Here is a 19067-nt window from a genome sequence, read left to right as displayed (position 1 = left end):
TGAGGCTTCACTGTAATTAGATTTATTCGTCCACTATTTGAGGATCTGTGTGTTTTAATGATGTACAACTGAAGCGTATTTGAAAGATATTGTTTCATGAGGCACAAAGTAAACAGAGGTTTTGAATGTTAAACAGAAACTCGGCCCACTGGTACTGATGTTTTGACCAACATCACAAGGGTTAAATGTGTTTATACCATTGTATAACAGTTTGTACATCAAATACAACGTTCCCATTGTTTATTCTTGTAACATGATGGTAGGAAACAAATGGTTTTGGACGGCCTGGACCAAGTCTAGACCGTTGAAACGGACAGAAACAGCACTACCAGTGACCAAATGGTCTTTACTGGTCTGGAACCCAAATCGGTGAGTCTTCTGAGGAAGTGGAGAAGTGGGCAGAAAATCCAGATCTAGGAAGTCCAAATATTCAATAAAAGATGTTTATACAAATGGAAAATCTTCTGTTGTTTTGGTGTCTTTCATTTTTCTGCTCCTGACATAATGTGGACTATTTTAGATAGTGTTTATAATAATAATTATGATTATTTATTTATTTATTTATTTATTTATTTATTTATTTATTTATTTATTTATTTATTTATTTAAATTTTAATCTTTCATTTTATCCTGTAAACCCTCCAGACCTTGATTTAAATCATATTGTGGCAGCTGCCAATTCTCTGGTGCTTGCTGTTGTTTCCCTTTTCCCTGGTGTTTTTTTGGTTGAGTTGCTGAGTGATTAGAGGGTTATTCAGTTCACCTGTTGCGCAGGGTGTGGGGACTGGCTCTTAAATGATAGTTGAGAGCAGCTTGGTACATTCCCCTCTTGGCCAATCAGGGTGTAACGACGCCCTTTCTGTAGGGCTTAAAAGAGGAGGGAAACTGCACACCCAGTGTCATTCTGATCTCTCCTTCACTCAATGCAACATGTGTTATCAGCTTTATCAGAAACTCTGGTCTGTTTTGGGCCCTTTTGGGATCCTGTGATCTTTGTGTTTTGTTTGTTGAGAGTGTTGACTCTCCTAGTTGGGGAAACAAGTTAAGTGCCAACCAATTGGGTTACCTGCACTGGGACGTTTAGGTACTATTTGTGCAACGATCTGGCTTGCCTTACAATAGCCTAACGCCTGCAGGCTGTATTTTTGTATTCTATTCATTTGTTGATTTTCAATGAAACCCTTTATACCCATTTCTTTTAGTGTATTTTATTTGGGAAAACTTTAAAGGAGGGTAAAAGGAAAAACACAAACCAATATTTCAGTTTCCTTAATTGTTTGTTAATATAGAGGCATTTGTTCATTATTGAAGAGGCATTTGTTCATTATTATTATTAAGAAGGCATTTTATTTTATATTATTATGTGGATGGGAACTGTTTTTCAGTCTTCTGACTGAACAACTAAAGTCTGGGGAACTCAGTACCGCCACAATATCAAAACAAGTTTTCTCAGTTATAAAATAACAGCAGCCTCTCTAAACTTTCAAAATGTAATATATACGGTAAGGAGACAGTGAAAAATCATAAATGCAACAATTTTGAACTTAAATCCGATGCTCAGTCACACTGAGAGACAAATAAGCTCCAGTGGATTCATCAGATTTCAGTTTTTATTATGTATGCATTAGAAGCAGTGCTGTGTGGATGTTTCAAAGCAGAAAAACGGTGTTTAACTATCAAACCCAGTGATACTCGTCAGACAGCCGGAGGCGAGGACACCGAGTTTCATTTAGAGACGAGCCTCCTGTTTATCAATCAGAGGAAATCTGCTGCTCACACATTAAACTCCTGAGAGCAAAACACTGGATTCACATTCACAACTAGCCTACTACTATATATTATTAATGAATGTTCATTGGTTTTGTTCACTTAGAGCTGATTAGAGCTCTGTGGAGTTAATTTATGAGGAAATATATCTAAAACTGATCAAAATGGGTTTTTTTATTATATATATGAATTATTTAAACTAATAAAACACAAACTAACACTGATTTACTCTTAGTTTTTTTTCTACAGAAGTTATGTGTGAAGATATTTCACCAATAACTCCTTCTGCAGAACATGAGCATAAACTGCTGATATTTACGTTAACTGTATTTAACATAAATATCAGCACAAACTAGTGGCAGACCGGGGTGGTGGTTCCCCTTTTCAAAAAGGGGGACCAGAGAGTGTGTGCCAATTACAGGGGTATCACACTGCTCAGCCTCCCTGGTAAAGTCTACTCCAAGGTGCTGGAAAGGAGGGTTCGGCCGATAGTCGAACCTCGGATCGAAGAGGAACAATGCGGATTCCGTCCTGGCCGTGGAACAACGGACCAGCTCTTCACTCTCGCAAGGATCCTGGAGGGGGCCTGGGAGTATGCCCATCCAGTCTACATGTGCTTTGTGGACTTGGAGAAGGCATATGACCGGGTCCCCCGGGAGATACTGTGGGGGGTACTGCGGGAGTATGGGGTGAGGGGGGCACTTCTCAGGGCCATCCAATCCCTGTACGCCCAAAGCGAGAGCTGTGTTCGGATCCTCGGCAGTAAGTCGGACTCGTTTCCGGTGGGGGTTGGCCTCCGCCAGGGCTGCGCTTTGTCACCAATCCTGTTCGTGATATTCATGGACAGGATATCGAGGCGTAGTCGGGGGGAGGAGGGTTTGCAGTTCGGTGTGCTGAGGATCACATCGCTGCTTTTTACAGATGATGTGGTCCTGTTGGCATCATCGGTCTGCGACCTCCAGCACTCACTGGATCGGTTCGCAGCCGAGTGTGACGCAGTCAGGATGAGAATCAGCACCTCTAAATCTGAGGCCATGGTTCTCAGCAGGAAACCGATGGATTGCCTACTCCGGGTAGGGAATGAGTCCTTACCCCAAGTGAAGGAGTTTAAGTATCTCGGGGTCTTGTTCGCGAGTGAGGGGACGATGGAACGTGAGATTAGTCGGAGAATCGGAGCAGCAGGGGCGGTATTGCATTCGCTTTACCGTACCATTGTGACGAAAAGAGAGCTGAGCCGGAAGGCAAAGCTCTCGATCTACCGTTCAATCTTCGTTCCTACTCTCACCTATGGTCATGAGGGTTGGGTCATGACCGAAAGAACGAGGTCGCGGGTGCAAGCGGCCGAAATGGGTTTCCTCAGGAGGGTGGCTGGCGTCTCCCTTAGAGATAGGGTAAGAAGCTCAGTCATCCGTGAGGGACTCGGAGTAGAGTCCTTGCTCCTTTGCGTCGAAAGGAGCCAGTTGAGGTGGTTCGGGCATCTAGCACGGATGCCTCCTGGGCGCCTCCCTTGGGAGGTGTTCCAGGCACGACCAGCTGGGAGGAGACCACGGGGAAGACCCAGGACTAGGTGGAGAGATTATATCTCTACTCTGGCCTGGGAACGCCTCGGGATCCCCCAGTCAGAGCTGGTTAATGTGGCCCGGGAAAGGGAAGTTTGGGGTCCCCTGCTGGAGCTGTTGCCCCCGCGACCCGATCCCGGATAAGCGGTTGAAGATGGATGGATGGATCAGCACAAACTGCTGATATTTACAGTTCACTGTATTTAAATTTGATGGATCAACTTTAGTTTTTACTCTACTTTTAAATCTGATATTTCTGATTATGGGCCAGTTATTATTATTATTATTATTATTATTATTATTATTATTATTATTATTATCATTATTATTATTATTATTATTATTAATATTAATAAGAAGAATTATTATTAAGAAGAAGAAGAAGAAGAAAAACAAGAACAAGAACAAGAAGAAGAGAGAAACATAGGACAACACTGCCTCTCTGTGTTCTCATTGAAGAACTGCCCTTTTAAACAGCAGCAGATTCATCATAACATGAAGTTATGTTCTGTATTGATAAAGTTAGCAGTTAAGATAAATATCAGGTAAGCTGATTTGTGGCAGCTGCCAATTCTCTGGTGCTTGCTGTTGTTTCCCTTTTCCCTGGTGTTTTTTTGGTTGAGTTGCTGAGTGATTAGAGGGTTATTCAGTTCACCTGTTGCGCAGGGTGTGGGGACTGGCTCTTAAATGATAGTTGAGAGCAGCTTGGTGCATTCCCCTCTTGGCCAATCAGGGTGTAACGACACCTTTCTGTAGGGCTTAAAAGAGGAGTGTCAATCTGATTTCTCCTTCACTCAATGCAACATGTGTTATCAGCTTTATCAGAAACTCTGGTCTGTTTTGGGCCCTTTTGGGATTCTGTGATCTTTGTGTTTTGTTTGTTGAGAGTGTTGACTCCTAGTTGGGGAAACAAGTTAAGTGCCAACCAATTAGGTTACCTGCACTGGGACGATTAGGTGCTATTTGTGCAACAGCTGGCTTGCCTTACGATAGCCTAACGCCTGCAGGCTGTATTTTTGTATTCTATTCATTTGTTGATTTTCAATGAAACCCTTTATACCCATTTTTTTTAGTGTATTTTATTTGGGAAAACTTTAAAGGAGGGTAAAAGGAAAAACACAAACCAATATTTCAGTTTCCTTAATTGTTTGTTAATATAGAGGCATTTGTTCATTATTATTATTAAGAAGGCATTTTATTTTATATTATTATGTGGATGGGAACTGTTTTTCAGTCTTCTGACTGAACAACTAAAGTCTGGGGAACTCAGTACCGCCACAAAACTACAGGGCGGACTGTATATGTTGACGGACCAGTGCGTCAAAAACAACCGGAAGTCAGTTACTGTAGTTTAACAGCTGATTAATCAACGGTCAGCAGCTGCAGAGGATGTGACAGCCAGCTAATGGAGACAATTAAGGTATTTAAGAGATCTCTCTCCAGAAGGGGGCAGTATTGGTACATTTAAAGAAGTGGATAGCCTGCATTTCTTTAAATGTTTTTAATAAATGTTGAGGATAATATCAGTGTATAATCTTCTGATGTACTTTATTTATTCTACCAAAAAAATCAGAACCATTAGAATAAGCTCTGAAAAGTTCATCACCATTTTTGTATCTTCTCTCTCCCATTAATCGTCTCACAACCCCTCAGATTTATTTAAATGTATTGTCATTAACTATCTAATAATGACACATTTAATAATATATAGGTCACAGAACTCAGGGTATACACGTAACAATTATACCTTTCCTTTTAGAAAAATATGGTATTGTTAATCTGGTCTTTTACTGTAAATTTGATTTAATTTCTTTATTTACTTATTTTTTTAATTCATTCATTTTACTTAGATTTTATATCAGTATTGCTATCTCTTTTATTTCTATCTTTTTATTTTTATTTATTTGTTATTTTTAACAAAGTATTTTTTACTTAATATTATATATATTGTCATACTATATTATATTATCACTATTACTCTATGTAAAAAAAAGAAAGTTAAAATAAACGAAAATAATAACAAATAAATAAAAAATTAAATATAATAACAAATAAATAAAAATAGATGAAACATTGAAATAAAAATGTATTTAAAAAAAGTAAATAAAGAAATGAAATACAATTTAGTTAAATAAATATTTGTATATATATTCTATCTCATCTTTTTATTTTATTTTTATTTATTTGTATTTCTATTGTTTATTTTTAATTAAGTATTTTTTACTTAATATTTATTATCACTTTGACTCAATGTAAAAATGGCTTAGTTAAAACAAACAACAATAACAAATAAATTAAAAATTAAATTAAAAAAGATGAAAAATATAAATTTAATTAATTTAAAAATAAGTAAATATAGACATTAAATACAATTTACATTTAAAAATATTTTATATACGTATATTTGTATGTATATGTACTGGTTATGTGTGTATATATGTTTTTATATATATATATTATATATATTTTATATATTATATACAAGTTTAGCATCTACAAAAAGTGCTAAAGCAGAATAAACAAGTCACAAAAATGTCAGGCTCATGTCAACAGACGTTAAAGTTTATTCAGTTCACAGAAAATCGTAAACAGAAAATATTATAGATCTCATATATTCATCTTATTATTCAAAGAGCTCAGAAAAGTCTCTATCTGCTTAAATAAACATTTAATAAATAAGTAAATATGTGAAGCCAAAAAAGATTTCCACGCGAGTGGACAATAAAGAAGATGTCTCTTCTAATAATAACACTTCAGTTCATGGGATGTAGTTTCCTAATAATTTCCCTGGAAGTTTCCTGGAAAGAACGATGTAATTTGGTAATTATATGTTGTATAACTTTAACCTGGAGATTCTTTTAGTTAGTGCACACAGCAAGGCAAGCATACAAATAAAATAAAGTATACGGCAAACAAAGTTTCCAATAAATTAACGACAATTTACAGGAAATTCCTTCTTTTTTTAACAACCAAATTACATGTTTTTCCTCAGGAAAATTTCAATGACAGGATTAGGAAATGACAGACCTGTAAAATTAAAGGTAAAGCTTTATTTAATGGGTCCACAATATCTGAATAATTTCATAACTATTTACAAAAAGTCTCCTGGAAAGAATTATGTAATTTGTTATTCATTATAGGGAAAATAGACTACAGTGTTTAATAAGTATATTATATGAGTGTGGTTATAAATAAGTGTTTTTTGTGTTTTAGTAGAATTGGCAATAATAGCTCAACTATTTATTTGGGTTTAAACAGAACTTTTCTTTAGAGGAAATTCCTATTTTTCCCTTTAATTTATCAAATTAGAGAATTCTTTCCAGGAAATGTTTATATATAATTATAGACCCATAAAATAAAACGTTACCAATCACAAAAAACAGCGTTACTAGATGTTAAGACAAGACTTAAAAGGACAATCCAACATTTTGGGGACTCCCGATTTGGCTTTTTTACCCAAATTCAGAAATAGAAGATGGTGTAAAATTAGTTTTTGGAAGTTATATTTGCTCACTTTCAAACAGATATGAAGCAGATGTTGATAATTTCATCTAATTTTGGGTAAAACAGGAAGGTTTTGGAGTGACCTTTTTGTTTTTTTAATATGAGTAAGTTTACCTGAAGTAGATGAGAAGAAGAGGTGAAAACAGACCAAGAGTCTCTATTTTATGAATGAAAAAAAATTTAATTGTCATTGAGGTTTAAGTATCATTTAAAGGATGAATCATCTTTTTGTCAACACGTCCCATAAAAAGACCAAAACCAACAACGTGTGGGCGTGTAGTGTCTTGGGCAGCCCTAATATTTAGTCAAACAAATATGATGTTTTGCTGCTTTTCCCTGTTTTATGTCACTGTGAAATAAATATTTTTCGCACCAAACAAGCTATTTGAATACATCATATTCGGTTCTCATATACTGGACATTTGACGATCACAAGACAAAATAATTAATTGCGAAAAAAGGCAAATTAATAGATTGTGTCAGCCTTACTTTAAAACTACAGTCCTCGGCTGTTTGAGGAAGCATTTTTAAAGATTTCCATCTTCAGAGGAGACAGAAAGTATCGTGAGTTTGGACTAAAACATTGTTGGTTTTGGTCTTTTCATGGTTTATTTTTGACAATAAGAAAATGTAGAATGACGCCAGCTGATACCAGCTTCCTGAAAAGAGTCAGAGACTAAGAGAAAGTGCGGACATGTGCCTATGGACAGAGGCAGATGAGTGAAACTAAAAAATTTACTTTAAATTAGGTAATAATTCAATGTAATTCTGTATGGAGGTGAGGACAGACGGGGTGTCTCAGCTGAGGTAGGTGAGGATGACTGACTGGATCGGCAGCCTGCACACCGGACACAACTTGTTCCTCTTCTTCAGCTTCCTGGCGCAGACGTAGCAGGCCATCAGGTGTCCCGTTCGTCCGTGAACGATGCAGCCGTTCTTCGGCCGGGACTGACAGATGAGGCACGGGTCCAGACACGAGTCCGGCAGCCGCCACTCTGCTGACACGCTGCGCTCCAGCTCGGGGACCACGGGAGGAGGAGGGAGTGGAGGTGGAGGACTTGTAGGGGAAGATGGGAGAAGCTCCTGGGAGTCCATGGAGGAGTAGCAGGAGGAGGAGGGCTGGGAGTCGGCAGTCCAGAGCTTCTGCTGGGAGGAGGAAGACTGGGAGGAGGAGAGGAGGTCCTGGGAGTCCGGACCAGAGAGAGCAGAGTCCGACAGGCTCTGTGACAGGAGAGGAGTTTTCGCTCTTTTCCCATCTGGGACGTCGACTCCTTCATTCTCTTCGACATCAGAACCTTCAGAGGACACATCAATCAATCAATCAATCAATCGTCAATAGTTTGTGCAGAAGTAAGTGAGGCTAAACTATCCCTTTAAATTCTGTTTTTGATCCATATGATTTTTTTAATTCCCTAAACATTCCCCTTTTGTTGTTAAAACAATGTCTAATATCAATTCTTGTATCATTTTAATATTATTTTGCAGCACCCAGGAGTTGTACAGTTTCCCCTACCTGGAGATTCTTTGGCTGCTGATTGGTCGCTTGGCTTCAGCGGCAGGGCTTTAGGACTGGAGGAGGCGGGCTTCGTTATATCGAGGGACACCTCCGACAGCCAATCCTGGCGCAGCGTCCAGCAGCGAAGACAGTTTCTGGGGAGAGGTGGGTTCAGCTCGTCACACTTCGAACACCGCCAGTAGTCCTGAGAGAGAGAAACACACACACACAGTTTAGACCTGAAGTATATAACATGTGGGTTATTATTTGTGTTTGTGTGTTTAGACTCACGGCTTCAGTGATCTCGGTGTCTTCATCAAAGGAGTCGTTGTCCTCTGCCTCAAATATGGTGACCTCGTACACCTGGACACAGATGAAAAGGTAAAAAAATATATCAGAGTGATACATATATTTCAATACTGTTTGGCTGGAAAATAATTAAATCATCTTATTGAGATTTAGACCTTAAACCGGAAGTCAACCCGACTAGTTCCCAGACTTATTATTATTATTAGGGTTCAGGGGTCAAGACGTTTACATACCTGGTCATCTGCAGACAAAGTGGCATCGGCATCATCTTCATTGTAGTCGTCAGAGTCGATGGACTCAACTTCAAATTCAACGCTGAAGTTGTCGCTGTCTGAGTCTGAGGCTGCAACCGTGACCTCTGACCTCCCGGACTAAACACACACACAAAGTCTGCGTTATAAACTAATACAAGATTAACAAAATAAAAGCCTGTGTGTGTTTGTATAGTACTCACTGTGCTGTGTGAGTCGGATGATTGGCTGCTGGGTCTGTCCCGTACGGTCGCCAGTCCTCCAATCACACACCACGACAGGCTGTCATCAAAGGTCAGGGAGTAGCTGTCGGACCTCCTCCTCTTTCTACCTCCTTCTCCTTCCTCTTCCTCCCCCGACTCCTCCTCCTCTTCATCGGCCTCTAAACTGTCGGAGGGCCCTGAGGAGAAGGTGGAGTTTAGTATCAAAGGTTTTGTTTATAAGTTTTAATGACGTGGCGGCGCCTCAGAGGAGAAACTTACCTGGGTCACTGCTCCTGCAGCTTCTTCTCCTCCTCCTCCTTCGCCTCCCCCTCCTCTCTGGCGATGAAGAGCGGCTTTCTGAATCTGCCTCCTAAGAGCACAAACACAAAGTCAGCCTCCTGCCTTGTAGTGCTCTTCTAAAATATTAAATAAACTTGGTTCACCTTGATACACATCACCAGACTAAAAAATCTGCAAGTTTTGTTTTGCAGTGCTTTTGTCCATTATAAACCTTGTAGGACACTTTGTGCTACGTCCTCTTAAAGCGTTAATGTGTTCTATTTAATTCAGCATTAAAATGAATTCATCAAGACTCTAAAATAACTATCTTTGCACTATGATTGTTGCATTTTGCTGCTGTTCCAACATTAGCATGACTTCATGCTGCTCCTTGGCATTCTTTATAAAGTATTATGTGCTAAAAATACTATAATCGTGTCTGATAAGCTCCTAAAATATTTTGAATTAGGTGCAACACAACATCAAACGTTCCCAGCTGTATTATGAGACTGTCTTACCTCTGTCCCTTTTTCTGTCTGACTGTCGCTGTGTGGTTCACTCAAGCTTGTCTGTGAATCTATGAAAGAGCGAGAAAGACGGGTTTAGTTTTGTTTGAGCAGCAGGCGAGAGAGGAGGATATGGAAAAAGAGGAGGAGGAGAAAGGGGAAGATAAGAAGACAGAAAAAGAAGTGTAGAAATACATGAGGCACTAAATAGAGTCTGAAAAGTATGGTGACATTTGGATTCAGCCAAAGAGGAAGAAGAGCAGTCCTACCTTGGTTCTTCACGGCCACCAGGTTCTTGGTGATCATAGCAAACAGAACTCTGAAACAGGAAACACAGTTTAATTACCTCACTGGCAGGAGCTGGCAACACACCAAAATACATAGAATATTTTATTAGATATTTTACTATATTATTTATTATGCATTATACTATACTTATGATCATAAGTAAGAACATCGTAAACAAAACATTAATCACACATTGAAGGCGGTTCTAAAAAGATGAGTTTTGATAAGTGATTTGAACAAGGACGGGTTAGTGCTCTTGAATAGTTATATTTATTTTATATACTTCTAATTATTTATTGGTTTACTTTTCTCTATTTATCTGTACCTATTTCTGTTCCTATGCTGCAGCAACACCTGAATTTCCCCTCTGTGGATCAATAAAGGCTTATCTTATAACGTTTTTTGTTTAATGACTTAAAAGTACAAAGCTTTACACAACTGACAGAAACTTCCCTTTAGGAAACTGACGTTCATTCAGAGCGGAACCAAACAAACAGTGACGATGAATTAAAATAGTTGATTTATCATCAACTTCCTCTTTTGTGTGTTTATTTACTCTCTTTCTCACCGTGGCTCTTTTACAGAGAAGCTGTCGACTCCCAGCAACCGCCCCAGTGCATCCTGGGAGCAGTGGACGATGTGCTGCTGCTTCTGGTCGTACAGCTGCTTCTGGATGATGTACTGACCCAGGTAGAACATCACCTATGAGAAACACCGGCACAGATGTATCATGTGAGACATGCAAACACTACACTGTACAGACAACAGCCTCCTGAATGAAGCATTCAAATGGTCAGGGAACTTGATTTAGGTAGATATTTCAGACATGTTTTACCTCCTTCATGGTGAAAACATCTTTAGTGGCGCCGGCATCTTGCAGTAAAGTTTGGAACTCCACCTTTGGTCTGACCTAAACGCACACAAACAAAAAAAAGTTAAGTCAAACCCTAAAACAAACAGTTAACAACCAGTAGAGAAGTTAATAACTAGTTTCTCTCACCAGTTTGTTGTCGTCAGCGCCTTCAGTGTTGAGCTCCCCGTCAGCTGACATTGTAAAGCTGATTGTTTTTGCACACAAACAGACAAATACGTCATTAGTACCACATAGAATACAATGTAATATCTCTGAGTATAATTATAGTTCCTAATTATAAAGTAGAAAATGGATGGATGGATTAACCATTGAAAAATGAAGGGCTGCAATGATTAACCAATTGCTAGCAGTAGTGACAGTGTTTGTTACAGGTCTAATGGTGCTGAATGAGACTCTACAGCCTCATGCACATCAACCCCACTTTTAGTTTATTTGAAGTGTGACGTCTCCTGACAGCCCTCAATCCGATACAGAACCATTTACAACTAAAATTGCTGTCTACAGCAAGCAGGAGAAAATATTTACGCCTAGAAGGCTTAGAAGATGCTTAGAAGATATGCTTTCAATACCTTTAAGGCTTTTTGTTGTTGAGGAAACCTTTTAGCTAATGTTACCAAACGTCAGATAGATGTTGTTGTGCAACTGACATTATTGAGTTAGTTTGCTGTCTTTGTGACTTTTCTTGTCTTCTGTTATTCTCTTTAAGCATGACAGATTAACTTGTCTGTGGTTTTATCACAAAGTTGTTGCAGACAGACTGCAACGTTGGCAAATATTGGAGTTCTGGCAATCTAATGGATACTAATATTTACTCCTGTTTTAGCTCTGTTTTTGTCTTCACCAACTCCTGAGAAAAATATCAAGTTTCCCTGCTAAACAATAATACACTTTTAATTATAGCACTTTTCATAACGTTACAAAGTGCTTTATGAGACAAAAATAAAAATGGCAAGACAACCCAACCCAAAATTTAAAACTGTTTTAAAAGTTATACAACATTTAACAAAGGAGAAAACATAAAATAAAACAATATAAATAATTAAAACCATCAATAAAATAAAAGTTAAGAGAATGCCTTTGTACATAAATATATTTTAATTAGTGACTTAACAGATAAAAGCGAATTCAAACCACAAACCCTGTGAAAGCAGACTTGTAAAAGTTTGTTATTAAGAAGAAAAATGCTTCCATATGTTTGCCAGCTAGTTTCTAACTTTGTCTTTTGTTATAGTGCTGGACAGTAAGTGTATGGTGGGTTACATTTGGCTGGAAACGACACTAATGAGAGCTTTGAGATTAAACAAATGAGTTCAAAGACGCTAAAACGCTTCAGAGAGCTGAAGGAAACTGCAAAGATGGGTGATACTTTCACTATAGAATCCACTCTGGGCATCACCTGTCGCATTATACAGTCAATTTCCTTTGTTAGCATATAAATACTGATTAGGACAACTTTAAAGCAACTGACTTCACAAATTCTTGAGGAAATTATGGTACATTTACTGTGAAAATCATCATGTGATTTTTTACTTGTGGCTGCTGTTCAGTAAAAGTACCACAAAGTCTCACTTTAAACCCTTCAAACCACAATGGATCTGAGTCATAGTGACTCAGCTGATGGCTCACTATTGCATCCTGCATAAAATGTGACTATCTGATGTTTTTTCTAGTTATCTGTGAATACCTTTCAGGGCTGCCAATTTTGAAAAAATATCTAATTATTATAAATATCTAATTATTTTGACTGATTGCAATATGATTTGCAATATTAGAGGGAATAATCATTTTTACATCATTATTCTCATTGTCATTGAAAAACCTATTAAAATGATTATAGTGTTATTTTGATTGGGATCTGTACCAAACAAAGATGTTTTCTTAAGTCCGTAAAATATAAGATGTAGGCCAGGACCACAATATTTACTTTAAAAATGGTGTATACACATTTTGCCTTTAACAAATATTGCGATTTAGATACATTTTTTGTTAATTGTGGAGGCCTATATACCTTTGGGTTTTTAATTATTGGTTGGACAAAACAATTTGAATTTGTTATCTGAAAATTGTGATGTAGCACATTTCACAATTTTCCGGCCTAATGATTAATTTAAAAAAAATGGTCAAATTAATCAAATCCTACATAAATACATAGGTCACAATATGACATATATGGAGACAAAATTACATATAAAATAATTAGTAAATAAAAAGTTCAGTGCAATGACCTTTGCCCCACTATTATTGCAAATTTCCCCACTGAGGGACTAATAAAGGACTAGCTTATCTCTTATCTTATGCATGACCCCTGAAAAAAACTCTCCAAATATGTAATACTACAACTTAAACCACTAACTTTGTTAGTTTAATTACATTTTTTTACAACAGAAATGTGTAAAACAGTAGCAAGTTATCAGGGAAACAGTTATTTGTCAGTTTTTAAATCAGTCTTACTGGTATATATAGTTATACATCATGTACACAGTACTTTTGGATATAAATTAAAAGACTTACCAGTATATATACAGAGTAGAAAGTATCAGCAGTCCATCCTGTGCAAAATAAAAACAGATAAAGTGCAGCCAGTGTGGATGAGAGCAGAGCTGCAGCTACTTATAGACCTGCTCAGACATGTCAGGACTAGACCAGTCTAAAAGGCCCAGCCTAGCCTAGCTGGGGCCTATCAGGGCCTAACAGGGCCACTCAGGGCTGAGTCAGCAGCAGCATGTTATATGTTCATAGTGAAACTGACAGTACCAGCTGATTTAATCACATACCTCTGTGTAGACATGCCAGCACTAGTCCAGGATGACTCATCACTGTCAAATATGGATAACCATGGTAATGATAACCACGCTAATCAAGTAACCAGGGCCAACGAGGGCTAACTCATGGATCTGAGCATGATGTGAGTATGTTTCCACAGCAGGACTGGAGATAAAAATCCAACCATCTACATAAGTTATCAGGTCCACCCATCAAATTAAATTTAGTCCCACCCAAAAACATTTTTAAATTTATTGTTTTCTTTATTTAAAAGCCTGCCTAGGAATATATTTCAAACTGCAGACTGACTGGAAAGTCCATAGTAATAGTATGGATTGACCCAGATTTTCTCCTGCTGTCATGTGAGGTGAACCCCCATGTGGGTGTCACGACCTCCAGGTCAGGATGTTCTGTTATGTCACTAAACTCAGCCTGTCTGCTGCTGTTTGTAGTCAAATTGATAAAACAATAATTCAGGGAGTTTTTAAAGAAAACTCCAAAAAAAGTTATTTGCTAATTATTATCTATTTACCAGCAGACATGAAAATAAAGCATATCAATTAACTTTGTATTCTTTTCTTGGAAATGTATTACATAAATTACCAGCTATTAAGAAATAGCGGAATATAATTATTAAATAATGTTTATAATAAAGTAATTTCCAATAAATGTATAGGTAAATATTTGGGTAATTTGGCAGTAATTCCTAATCCCTATATTTAATTTAGGCTTTAAAATTGCTTTTTAAAAATAATATTTCTTAATATAAGGAAAACCTGTCTGCCATGGTGGTTGGTGACCTGAACTGTTCACCTGCCACAACCAACATTTACCCTGTTATTTGGCAGGTGGCAGGTGCTAATTTCATTCCCTGATTACAATAAATAATAATATGCTGTGTAAAACCCATTCAACACATTGTGGAGCTTGTGATGAAAAACTGAACTTCATATTAATCTTAACATCTAATTCTCAGTGAGATGACAAACAGGAGGGTTTCCAAAAATATCTAAATATTTATTTTTAAAAAGGGATCTGTGCACAACACATGCCCAGACTCAAACCATGCTGTTTAGCCCTGTTTGGCCCTGCTTTACCCCCCTTTTAGTGTGAATATGTCTGGACATCAGTCTGAGTGACTGTACAGAAAAAGTGAGTGATAAACAGCATGAGTCAGCCCAGCTGTTACAACACAAACACATGCAGAGAAAATATGCCTGGACTTGTAAACAGTAAACAGATTATTAACATTGTGGAGCTTGTGATGAAAAACTAAACTTGATATTAATCTTAACATCTAATTCTCAGTGAGATGACAAACAAGAGTACACTGCAAACATATTTATTTTTAAAAAAGGGATTTGTGCACAACATATGCCAAAATAATACAACCTTTTTCTACAACTTTATTCTCAAAATATTATGACCTTTTTCTAAAACTTCATTCTCAAAATATTACCACCTTTTTCTAAAACTTTATTCTCAAAATATTATGACCTTTTTCTACAACTTTATTCTCAAAATATTACCAACTTTTTCTACAACTTTATTCTCAAAATATTACCACCTTTTTCTAAAACTTTATTCTCAAAATATTATGACCTTTTTCTAAAACTTTATTCTCAAAATATTACCAACTTTTCTACAACTTTATTCTCAAAATATTATGACCTTTTTCTAAAACTTTATTCTCAAAATATTACCAACTTTTTCTACAACTTTATTCTCAAAATATTATGACCTTTTTCTAAAACTTTATTCTCAAAATATTACCAACTTTTTCTACAACTTTATTCTCAAAATATTATGACCTTTTTCTAAAACTTTATTCTCAAAATATTATGACCTTTTTCTACAACTTTATTCTCAAAATATTATGACCTTTTTCTACAACTTTATTCTAAAAAATATGACCTTTTTCTAAAACTTTATTCTCAAAATATTACCAACTTTTTCTACAACTTTATTCTCAAAATATTATGACCTTTTTCTAAAACTTTATTCTCAAAATATTACCAACTTTTTCTACAACTTTATTCTCAAAATATTATGACCTTTTTCTAAAACTTCATTCTCAAAATATTACCACCTTTTTCTAAAACTTTATTCTCAAAATATTATGACCTTTTTCTAAAACTTCATTCTCAAAATATTATGACCTTTTTCTACAACTTTATTCTAAAAAATATGACCTTTTTCTAAAACTTTATTCTCAAAATATTACCAACTTTTTCTACAACTTTATTCTCAAAATATTATGACCTTTTTCTAAAACTTTATTCTCAAAATATTACCAACTTTTTCTACAACTTTATTCTCAAAATATTATGACCTTTTTCTAAAACTTCATTCTCAAAATATTACCACCTTTTTCTAAAACTTTATTCTCAAAATATTATGACCTTTTTCTACAACTTTATTCTCAAAATATTATGACCTTTTTCTACAACTTTATTCTAAAAAATATGACCTTTTTCTAAAACTTTATTCTCAAAATATTACCAACTTTTTCTACAACTTTATTCTCAAAATATTATGACCTTTTTCTAAAACTTTATTCTCAAAATATTACCAACTTTTTCTACAACTTTATTCTCAAAATATTATGACCTTTTTCTAAAACTTCATTCTCAAAATATTACCACCTTTTTCTAAAACTTTATTCTCAAAATATTATGACCTTTTTCTAAAACTTCATTCTCAAAATATTACCACCTTTTTCTAAAACTTTATTCTCAAAATATTATGACCTTTTTCTAAAACTTCATTCTCAAAATATTACCACCTTTTTCTAAAACTTTATTCTCAAAATATTATGACCTTTTTCTAAAACTTTATTCTCAAAATATTACCAACTTTTTCTACAACTTTATTCTCAAAATATTATGACCTTTTTCTAAAACTTCATTCTCAAAATATTACCACCTTTTTCTAAAACTTTATTCTCAAAATATTATGACCTTTTTCTACAACTTTATTCTCAAAATATTATGACCTTTTTCTACAACTTTATTCTAAAAAATATGACCTTTTTCTAAAACTTTATTCTCAAAATATTACCAACTTTTTCTACAACTTTATTCTCAAAATATTATGACCTTTTTCTAAAACTTCATTCTCAAAATATTACCACCTTTTTCTAAAACTTTATTCTCAAAATATTATGACCTTTTTCTACAACTTTATTCTCAAAATATTACCAACTTTTTCTACAACTTTATTCTCAAAATATTATGACCTTTTTCTACAACTTTATTCTAAAAAATATTATGACCTTTTTCTAAAACTTTATTCTCAAAATATTACCAACTTTTTCTACAACTTTATTCTAAAAATATTACCACCTTTTTCTACAATTTTATTCTACAAATAATACCTTTTTTGTACAAGTTTATTCTCAAAATATTACAACCTTTTTCTACATGTTTATTCTCAAAATATCTTTTTACTATTTTTACTCATACCCAGACTCAAACCATGCTGCTCTGTTTAGCCCTGCTTTAGCCCCTTTTTAGTGTGAATATGTCTGGGCATCAGTCTGTCTGAGTGACTGTACAGAAAAAGTGAGTGATGAACAGCATGAGTCAGCCCAGCTGTTACGATTACAACACAAACACATGCAGAGAAAATATGCCTGGACGTATCCCGCTCTGCTCTCTGAGTCTGCACCACTACACTTTCTATGTAACTAAACAAGATCTATGGAGGACTAAACTATTTTTTAGATTGGCTTTTAATACCTAGTAGCGCTGTGACATTTTTCCTGTGCTTTATATGTTTTTATTCCTGTTATTTCTTGATGTTAATGTAAAGCACTTTGGGTACCTTTTGGTTATTGTAAAGGGCTATACAAATACATGTTGATTGATTGATTGATTGATCTCAGGATACAACACATGCAAGATACATAAATAGAAGATTAATCTACAGAAACTGGACTTAAAAAAGACTTAATTACATTCAGCTTTCACCCAATAACTGTTGATGCTAATGATGCTTATTTCTGTCTGCTTTTTGTCTGCTCTTATTTTGTAAATTAAATTAAATGTCAAAGCTAGTATCAGATAACTAGAGTAAGCATGCAAAACACTCCTCTCTGCACCACTAAAGACTTTCTATTTAACTAAACAAGATCTAATAGAGACTAAACTATTTCACCCTCTCAGGATGCAACAAATGCAAGATAATGTGCATAAATGCAAGATAATGTGCATAAATGGAAGATTAATGGACAAAAACTGGACTTAAAATACAGTGAAACTTAAATTACTGAGGATTAAATTGAGCTTTCACCCAATCACTGTGGATGCTAATATTTCTTATGTCTGTCTGCTCATTTTTAGTTAATTAAATTAAATGTTAAAGCTAGTATTTAACACTTATAACAAAGTAACAAACACGTGTTAACATGGAAAACACTGCCTAAAGAGCCCTGAAAATGACTAATAACTATTATATTTCGTTAGCTAGCCGGTTAAAAACACAGTACTCACTTCTAACTTAATGTTAGTTAGTTAAAACTGGAAAAAAAAATCAGAATAACACAAAATTAAATGTGTCAAAACAGTTAAATATAAGCCGCGTCGCTGCGTCTCTGTCCGGCTCTACTCAGCCAAGAAAACACGAGGCTTCTCGGCCTGCTAGCACCACATGCTAACTTGTGCTACTGCTATTGTTATAGTACTAAAAACCCTAAAAAATTACATTTAAACATTATATACATATATATTTACCTACCTTGACTGTTACTCTTGATTAAATAATATCCTTCAACGGCGTTAATCCGTCAGTTTAGCGGTTATAGTTGATCCACTGATAGTCGATCTGTTGTTTACTGCTCAGTTTGTTCCTTCACACACTTCTGGTGGCAGAGCACGGTAGTGTCTAGAAGGGAACCCGCATGTTGGAAAAACTCTCGCGAGATGATAAATAACGGTTAAGCGTTGATGTGGAATAGTTAAGTATAGGATCGGGCAGCGAGTCTCGCGAGAGTTTTTGAGAATCTCAGATCAAATTTCGCAATTTGTGGGTTACCTTCTAGACACGGCCACGCTGACACTGCATGGAGAGCTTGGGCTAATAACAATTTACCACAATAATTAACCTTTTTCTTTTTTTCCTCACTAGTAATTAGCTTGTTCTCAATATATTATGACCTTTTTGTACAACTTTATTCTTAAAATATTATGACCTTTTTTGTACAACTTTATTCTAATAATATTACAACCTTTCTCTACAACTTTATTCTAAAAATATTACAACCTTTCTC

At 35.7% G+C, this 19067-nt stretch overlaps 1 protein-coding gene across 1 annotated transcript; it reads right to left on the bottom strand.

Moving 5' to 3' along the window:
- Positions 1-5867: 5867 nt before the first annotated feature.
- On the bottom strand, positions 5868-18693 carry mdm2 (MDM2 proto-oncogene). Its single transcript, XM_037761178.1, has 13 exons — positions 18536-18693; positions 13547-13584; positions 11162-11229; positions 10997-11071; positions 10730-10863; positions 10143-10192; positions 9886-9944; positions 9368-9458; positions 9089-9285; positions 8868-9005; positions 8617-8688; positions 8344-8530; positions 5868-8125 (listed from the first exon to the last, which is right to left on the bottom strand). The coding sequence occupies exons 3-13, from the start codon at positions 11210-11212 to the stop codon at positions 7629-7631; spliced, it is 1551 nt and encodes a 516-aa protein (XP_037617106.1). The 5' UTR covers positions 11213-11229; positions 13547-13584; positions 18536-18693; the 3' UTR covers positions 5868-7628.
- Between the last annotated feature and the right edge of the window lie 374 nt (positions 18694-19067).

Source organism: Sebastes umbrosus, chromosome 23 (assembly GCF_015220745.1).
Source record: "Sebastes umbrosus isolate fSebUmb1 chromosome 23, fSebUmb1.pri, whole genome shotgun sequence".
NCBI classification, from domain to species: Eukaryota; Metazoa; Chordata; class Actinopteri; order Perciformes; family Sebastidae; genus Sebastes; species Sebastes umbrosus.
Note: the sequence above shows the minus strand (reverse complement) of the source record. Positions and strands in the feature narration are given on the sequence as shown.

Coding starts and splice junctions, on each gene's coding strand:
- mdm2 (XM_037761178.1), bottom strand. CDS start 11,212: ATGTCAGCTGACGGGGAGCTCAACACTGAAGGCGCTGACGACAACAAA. Junction 9,459..9,885: donor AGACAGAAAAAGGGACAGAG/GTAAGACAGTCT, acceptor TTGTGCTCTTAG/GAGGCAGATTCAGAAAGCCG. Junction 9,286..9,367: donor CTGCAGGAGCAGTGACCCAG/GTAAGTTTCTCC, acceptor CCTTCTCCTCAG/GGCCCTCCGACAGTTTAGAG.